This window comes from Hipposideros armiger, unplaced genomic scaffold (assembly GCF_001890085.2).
Source record: "Hipposideros armiger isolate ML-2016 unplaced genomic scaffold, ASM189008v1 scaffold_525, whole genome shotgun sequence".
Taxonomy (NCBI): domain Eukaryota; kingdom Metazoa; phylum Chordata; class Mammalia; order Chiroptera; family Hipposideridae; genus Hipposideros; species Hipposideros armiger.
This window is the reverse complement of record NW_017731875.1, coordinates 185,525-194,341: the sequence shown is the minus strand read 5'-3', so window position 1 is coordinate 194,341 and position 8,817 is coordinate 185,525. Positions and strand designations below refer to the sequence as shown.

The window sequence follows — 8,817 nt, the reverse complement described above, 5'->3', positions numbered from 1 at the left end:
TATATATATATATATATATTATACAATCATTAAATTACCTCTGGAAGGATGTGCAAGAAATCTGTAAGAGTGGTTGCTTCTGAGAAAGACAAATGTGTACTTGGCAGACAAGAATAGGACGGTATGTTAGAGATTGCTAGTCGTTTACCCAATGCTCCCCATTCTTCCTTAATAACAAAACCATGATTTTATCTGGGTACCCACATACAGGGCCAAAATACCGTACCTCCCAGATTTCAACTGTTAGTCGATGTCATTTGGTGGCGTTTCCAAGAGTATTTAATGTGAATAACTGAGCTGAGAAATGATGCTCATTCGCCCTCACTCCCTCCTCATGAAACAGGCATGGGATTGATGCCAGAATTTCTAGCAACCACCTTAAACTGTCAGCAACTTTGAGGATGAAAGTTAGATTCTAAGTATAATAAAGCAGAAAGAGAGAAACTGGTGAAGCTCCACTTTTAGCTTTAGATGTCCACCTCTGAAACTCTTTTATATGAAAGGGAAAATATTTCTAATTTGTTTAAGCCATCATTATTTGGATTTTTTATTATATGCAACCAGAAGTAATACTGATAGAGAGAATGATTACTTCTACTGAATGCCTTTTTTAACTTCTAAAATTTTGAACCATACATATCTTACCTATTTTAATTAAATGTTTTCAAATTTTATTGTTTTGATCATGGAGATAAAAATATAGAATAAATGCAGTTTTGGTAATTATATAAAAGAAAATATACAGAATCCTGTCGTGTGCTAGCATAGAACTTTACTATGGGATCATTACTTTAAATAAGGTGGATCAAAAAGGCTTTAATGAGGAGAGGTATGAATAAAGAGAAAATAAAAGTAGAAGGAGAGGAGCCAGTCAGAAGACTTCTGATCCAGGCAAGAGATGGTGGTGGACTGAACCAGACTGGTGGCAGAGGAAATGAATTGGAGTGGACAAATTTTGGAAGAACACTCAAGTAGATAACACTGATGAATTAAAAATGAGGTATTCAATGTACAAATCAAATATGATTTTTAGGATTCTATCTTGGACAACTTGGTGTATATGGGCCTACTTACCATAATGCCATCACACAGTAAGATTTCTGGGTATTGTTGAGTTCACATTTGAAGTTTGTGATAATAAATTTAATGTGAAATCAATACATTTATGCATGGAATTTATTTTCTAGCAAGTTTCAGTCTTTCACAAAGGAGACAGGTATTTAGATTTAAACAGAGTTTGGATGTTTTTCGAGCAACTACAATACATTGGAGGGAGAGAACAAAAGAGGTAAAATTATTTCTAAGAGATAATTAAATGATGTGTGATAGAATCTAAGCTAGACAAGGAATAAAGTCAGGACTAGAGAGATGAATAATATTATGGAGGGGATTCTGTCGATGGCTTGGTAGTCTTGATGCCCAACAATTCTGACTGTACTAAAGGTAGTTGAAAATTTGAGCCCAAAGTTACTCAGAAAGTTGGCTGTTTCAAATCTAAACTTTAGAGATGGATCAACCATAAAAATAAGTAAAAAATTACGAGTTTAAATAAGACAGGTTAAGTTTTGAGTACAAGCTGGAAATGTAACCATTTCCAGTTTTCCCAGCAATGGGGCTCCCATGGCATGCAAATGACATTCTAATAAAAAATAAATACATATAAATGAAGTATTTAATAATTATAGGAGGAGACACGTATAGTATAATTACTTAAATCAACAGTAAATCTGAGAGGAATCTGGTTGAGGTTTAGACTTCAGGCAAAAAAATATGTTCAACAGAGAAATGATTTGAGATACAAATTTTTATCCTGTAGTATCTCCCTTTGATTTTAGACAAATAATTTAGTTAGGTAATAAATAACTTATTTAATTTCCTCATTGTCTCATCTGATCACCTGCAGACATCATTGTCTGGAAGCTACTTGACATCAGAAAATGGACAGAAACTTATTCTCCTGGTGCCCTTTTATAAACTTGTTTGGGATTGGTGTAATTGTACCGTCCGCTGCTTGGATGGAGCTTCCTGTCCCTTTATTTTGCACAGGAGAATTGGGCCCATCCGTAATAGATACAATGAGGAGAGCAAAGAGATAACAACTCAGTGAGCTAGCAAGGCAGGGAACCTTTTCTGCTGGGAACTTAGTAACACAGCTCTATTCATTTGTGCTGGGAGTAACGCACTTGGAAAGAAATAGTGCTGTGCAAAGATAGCCCTGGAACAGACTGATGGCCAAAACTGAAATTTCAAAAGGGATGCTACAATCAAGCCAATACAACGTGAAAGGACTACTCTGTAGTTCTCACTCCCCCCATCCTTATTTTTTGTTTCTCTGTGAGATTCTAACTGACGACCTTTAAATGTGTCCCTGAATTCACTGACTTCTTATATTTATCTTCTACTCATAAACACTGGTATGTTTTCCTCACCAGCTCAATACTCATCCTTTGAATTCTCATTCTGAACCATGCAGCCCAATCAATAGTAGTTTTTAATTTTTCCTCTAATTACATAATAATACATCAACATGCTAACATTCAAATTACTCATATATGATATAGTTTGTCATTTAAAGTTCAGCAAAATATTACCCATCAGAAATATTGGGTATAAACAGTCTGTTGTGAATTTTTCATCTATGTTTTTCTATACGTATATGAAGATTATATATGTATGTGCATATATATATTTAAATGATATTATCCCATATCAATTTAACTTATATACATTTGTCTGTTAAAACTCTTTATTGTGTCCCAAGCCTTTACACTAGGCACAACCATTTTATATACTATGAGTTTGTAGTATGTTTTATTTCTTGGTAAGGTGTGATTTGAATCTTTTTAAAATCTCTCTTCCATTTGGTGAAACTTTCACCTTCCATATAAATTTTAGAATCACTGTAACAAACATTCCTCTGAAAATCTTGCTGGATTGTTTCTTGAAATTACATTGAATTCATCAATTCAGTTGAGGAGAACTGACATCTTTAAAATGTTCATGTGTCCTTTCCATGTGCATGGTTTATCTCTGCATTTAACCAGATCTTCACTTAAGCACTTTAAGCATAATTTTAAAATAGTATCTTTAAAGGTCTTGTTGCTTGTAATGATGCCAATTTCTACACATTAAGTTTTTTTCCTACTGTAAATGGTATGTTAATTTCTAAAACTTTTAGATGATTTTTGCTGGTATAAAGAAAACTATTGACTTTTTAAGTTCATCTTATATGTGAACATCTTACCGAACATATAATTCTAAAAATCTGTTTATTATTTTTAATGATTATATCATATGAAAATAATGATGATTGAACTATTTTTATTCTGATCCTTAAAACTCTTCTTTCTTCCATGACTTAGTGTGTTGGTCAGGACTTCCTCTTTCAGATTGAGCAGTTACAATAATAAGGGCAGTCGACTGTTTTCCCCTTGGTGCAGAGCCCTCAGCACAAGGAGGCTGCCTTCTCCGAGGTTGCACTCACTCCCTGCGGCAGCTCCAATCTAATGACTAGTTAATGAGAGAGATCAAAGGCCTGGGCCACATGCCCCAATTTAGGCAACTCTGAGAGGCCATTCCGGGGCTCCTTATGTGATTATGAGGGTTCTTGTTTTTGTTTCCTCAAATATTATTGGATAGAGTCATACTTGCCTGCACCAATCAGCACTATGCTGAATACTAAAGGAGGCCCTTCTGTAGATTTTTGAAACTCTCTTTATGCTGTTCTATCTTATTCAGTACTCTACCCTCTGAATTCGAGCTGCTTTGGCCTCCCCTGATCCCCAAATCCATCTCCTCAACACAGGAAGACTGTCAGGCACACCCAGGTTTGCCCTCCCTTTGACATGGCCTGGAATGTCTCTCTAGTAAGCTGCACCGATCTTTCTCCACTAAACAGGACTCACCTCATTTGTTTCTTTTTTTTTCTCAGGGATCATCCTCCATTGCCTCATTGCCTGATGTCCAATGTCTTCAGAACCATTGTTTCACATACTTTGTCTAGTTTTTGTTATTGTTGTTGTTTCAAGTGAGGGGATAAATCTAGTCCTATTGCTCCATATTGACAATCTGAAGTCCTCCTCAGTAATGGAAAATCATGCTGGACAAGCAGATGAAAGCACCATATAACTTCTGACTCCTCCTTGGGCTCAGGGTTGGATTTGTGACTGCATAAGCCCCCTACGCTCCCCACAGTCAGGAGAGATTTTGTGTTACAGCTGAAGCCTTAGTATCTTAGGAGGACTGACTATACATCATAACAAAAGGGAATATACCTGCAGGGGGACCTGAAGTCAGGGTGATTGGGGGACTCCAAAATATATCTAAGAAATTTGAAGAAAATAGATTTTAGGACTGGAGAAAGGGCACTGGTGTACAGAAATGGGAAATCAAGTGAGATATGACTAGTTTAGGACCTTCAAGGTTAAGAATGGTACTTAGGTTTATTTTTAAGTGAAGAGTCTATCAAAATTTTCTTCCCTGTGTGTGGAGACATTAGGATGTATACTCAGAATTAATATGAGTGTCTCAGGGAAGACCATGTAACTATAAATTTTTTGCACAGGGTTGAGCAAGGACAGCTGTATGACCAGGCCTCCAGGTTAATTACGTTTGGTTCTGGGCACCCCAATCTCTGTCTTCATCCATAAGAAGAGAATTTATGCCAAAATTTCTCAAATAATCAAACACTGGAGATGACAAAACCTACAGAAGTGTCAGCACGAAAATGTAGTCATCTTTCTCTCCCGCTCACATATCCAAATGATAATCAAGTTCCACTCATTTTTTAAAGAAACTTCTTTAAAATATTTTCTAATCACTTTTTTGTGCCCTTTACAGTTAAAGAAATTAAGCAGCTCCCCAGCTCTCCACTTTTCACCAAGTTTTTATTATGCTGTAATGCATAAAAATATATACATTTTCATCTAATACTTACAATTTACCAGTCAAGAGACATTTCAAAAACAAGATCATATTTGTTGTGACAGGGATTACATTTCAAATGCATTTAAGAATTTTAGAATCTACTCACCAGAACCAGAGCCTAAGGACCTCCTAATAGAGTGGTCCTTGCTTTTTTTATTTGCATGCTGCAAATAAAACTTGTGTCTAACCTTTGGGTTAAGTTATTAAATGAGCCTGAGCCCTATATTCCCTACTAAAAGGGGCTATGTAATAAACTTGACAAACTTAGGGGGCCTCATGGCAAGCCTGACAAGCACAATGACAAAAAGTAACCGTACAGGATGGTCTGATCACAAATTCCTAACTGGGCAGGTCATGGTGGGTAGTCACATCCCAGGCCTATAGCTTCCATAGCAAAGGTCAGTCTTTACCTTAAGTGAGTTCTGTCCATTGTTCTTGTATATAGAATAACACGCCTTTGAAATGTTAGAGTAATCTTTTCCAAACCCCTGGGAGACATAATCATCTGGTAAATCACCCAGTGGAGCACGATAACTCTGAAACTTCTCGCTCTTTTCTTGTTGCCCACATACCACCTCTATGAACTGTAAATGTTAAATGTTCACTATCCTGTACCCACCAATGTCAAAGAATATGTGTGTCTCCATTTTACTTTTTATCCAACCCTAGAGATTTCTCTCCAATCCTTTGCTTTCTACAGCCTCCTTAATCTACCACCAATGGATTTCCTGTATCTCCCTTATGTTCTCTCCTTTGATTCTCTAAATGCATAAAATAAACTGCAAACTGCCATTCTCCAGAGCATTTTCTTAATCCTTTGACCTCTTGCTTCTGGGCATGTCCTCAAAATTTTGGCTGAAATAAACTCATAAAATTTTTTTTATAGGTTTGGACATTCTTTTTTCAACATACCCATGTAAATAATGACATCACTGCCTATAAATTATAATACTATACAGTAAAACCTTGGATTGTGAGTAATGTGATTTGCAAGTGTTCTGCAAGATGAGCAAACATTTCTAATACATTTTAATGTGGTAAATGAGCAATGTCTTACATTATGAAGAGTTTGTTTCCAAAATGAATTATGCTCGCAAACCACAGTATTACTGTATTATGTTTTCTCACCCATATTCATCAGGTAATAACATCCAAAAGTTTTACCATATTCCATACTTATCATCCCCTCACTTGAGGCTCTTAAGTGCAACTCCAGACTGTATGGAACATGATTTTTAGTACACAGAATGTCCCCTATACCGCCACAGTCAGCTTTATCATGTCCCACGTTACTGGTCTTCTCATTCCCCACCTCCACCTCCACTTGGGTCCTCAGTGTCCTCATCTTTCTCGAAAAAGTGTGAATGTGTGTGGCTTCTGCTGGGCATAGATTGGTACTCGTATGAATATTATCCTTTGTAATGGAAGCTTGAACAGTCATGATTGGAAAAAGATGGTGATCTGTCTAAATTCTGTGCCTCTGCTTAGTTCTTCCTTACTCTGAAGGGGGAGGCTCTAGAGAGAAGATACCTATTGACAGAAACAGGTTCACAAAAATGACACAGACGTCATGCCTGAAGAGCAAAGCTAGAGCTTCAATTGTACCTGAGGAAGGAGTGTCATGTCTCAGAAACTCTCTGCAGTCAGATAGGCCTGCACTTGATCTGATGCCGACCACTCACCAGGTGGAACCTTTGTCAACATGTCTCCATAAACTTTTGTTTCCTTATATATAAAGTAGAATAATAATTCTTACCCTGCAGAATTGTTATAAAGGTGATATGATTTAAATTTATTAATATCTAGATGCAAAATTAAGTGTAATAACTAAGAATGTTAGTTACCTGAACTATGTAAATGAACTTTGATCAGATACTAAGAGATCCACAGTAACTTCTGATATGGGGGGGACAGAGAGTAGGTAGAAAATATTCACTATCCAAACATTATTATACTGTGTGAAATCTCAAATCCTAAAATAGAAACAGAGGGAATAGTAATAGGCATTTCTATAGAGAGTTCCTTCTGGGTATTTAAATCTTCCTCTGTAGCAACTTCTGAAACCCCTGCTTTAACTCTTTGGTCCGAAACCCATATACAATAGGGTTCAAAGCAGGAGGTATGAGGTGATGAAGGACATTGAGCAAGATCAGGACGTCCATGGGGACTCTCTTCCTGGACACATTTGTCAACACCACAACCAGCAGGATGGTGCTGAAGAAGAGGATAAGGATGAAGTGGGAGCCACACGTGCTCAGGGCTTTGACTGTAGCCCCTTCTGCCTTGAATTTAAGCACAGTCCTTAGGATGAAGGTGTAGGAGAGGAAGATGAGGGTGAAATCTGAGCCCAGTAAGGTCCAACCAGCCACAAACTGGTAGATTCTGTTGAGGGTGAAATTGTCACAGGAGAGCCTGGACACGGACAGGTTGGCACAAATGCAGTTCTCAATGACATGTTTTCCACAATAATGAAGCCGGGCAGAGAGAATAGGAATGGGTACAGTGATAAGGGCATTTCGTATGACGATGAAAACACTAGCTTTGGCCACAAATTGGTTAGTAATGATGGATGGATATCGCAGTGGGTGGCAGATGGCCACATAACGGTCATAGGCCATGACCATGAATGTGCAGGACTCCATGGGGAGGAAACTGTTCATGATAAACATTTGAAGGAAGCAGGCCGAGAAGCTGATGGACCTGAGGTCAAACCAGAAGATGGCCAGGACCTTGGGGATGACGGTGAGGCAGAGCACAATGTCCAGCAGAGAGAGGAGGCTGAGCAGGTAGTACACGGGCTCGTGCAGAGAGGCCTCTAGCCAGATGGTGATCAGAAGAATACCATTGGCCCCCATGGCCAAGAGGAAGAGGAGGCTGAGGGGCAGGGACAGCCAGTGCTGCCAACTCTGGTAGTTAGGGAAGCAGATGAGGAGGAATTCAGAAACTGGAGCAGTGGAGTAGTTGCTGGGAGATGTCATGAGATAAATCCTAACATGAGGACATTTCACCTGGGTTTCTGTATGGTAAGACATGAACTAGGTCAATAGAAAATGAAGTTATCAAAATATAGAAAGTTATCAAAATATTGAAGTTATCAAAAAATAGAAAAATGATGAGATATAGAACAGCAATCCCAAATAAAAGCCAAGTTCAGTGAAGATAAATATGACTAGGGGGAGGGCTTGGCAAAATATTTCTAAAGATAATTAGGAAAAATATAAATAATAGACTAGCCACAAGGTTCAGAAGGAAAATAATGAAAAGAATTACTTCATTAAAATAACTGTAAAGCTACAACATTTTTCTATGTGATTCTGACAAAGCAAATTGACTAATTATAGATCCCATAGGCCAGAAATGCTCATTAGTTTACAGAATAACCCAGAATTAATAAAGATGTCATTAAATCACATTTAACTGCAGGTCTTTTTAGTACGTATTGCTGACATAATTTGTTAGATAGTGGTAAAAATTAGTTTTTCCTCACTTTTTATCATACACCAAAGTAAATTTGAGATGAAAAATTTATGATGTGAATGGTTCTCCCAATCTTATGATAAAATAAAAGAAAATAAAAGTAAACATTAAATATAAAGAGGTTACCCCCAATTTTTCTATCATTCTGACTTATTGTACCTTTAGCACAAACCTTCCTGGACATACTTAATTCAAGCCTGCACAAGTGCAGTTCAATGTTCCTATAGAAAGTTATGCTCAAAGGCAGGCTGTTTTCATTAACATTTTGGCCACCAACCTCAAATGAGCACTTAATAGGCATGTTCAATATAACAGCTCCTGGTTAGTTCACTTCTTCACTCATGGCAATCAGTTTTTCAGATTTTCTACATTTTTTCAAATGCAAAATCCTCTCCTCTGTTCTACAAAGAGAGC

At 37.4% G+C, this 8,817-nt stretch overlaps 1 protein-coding gene across 1 annotated transcript; it reads right to left on the bottom strand.

Moving 5' to 3' along the window:
- Positions 1-6,959: 6,959 nt before the first annotated feature.
- LOC109396483 (olfactory receptor 56A1) lies at positions 6,960-7,908 on the bottom strand. The gene has a single exon (XM_019668343.1). The coding sequence runs from the start codon at positions 7,902-7,904 to the stop codon at positions 6,960-6,962; it is 945 nt and encodes a 314-aa protein (XP_019523888.1). The 5' UTR covers positions 7,905-7,908.
- Between the last annotated feature and the right edge of the window lie 909 nt (positions 7,909-8,817).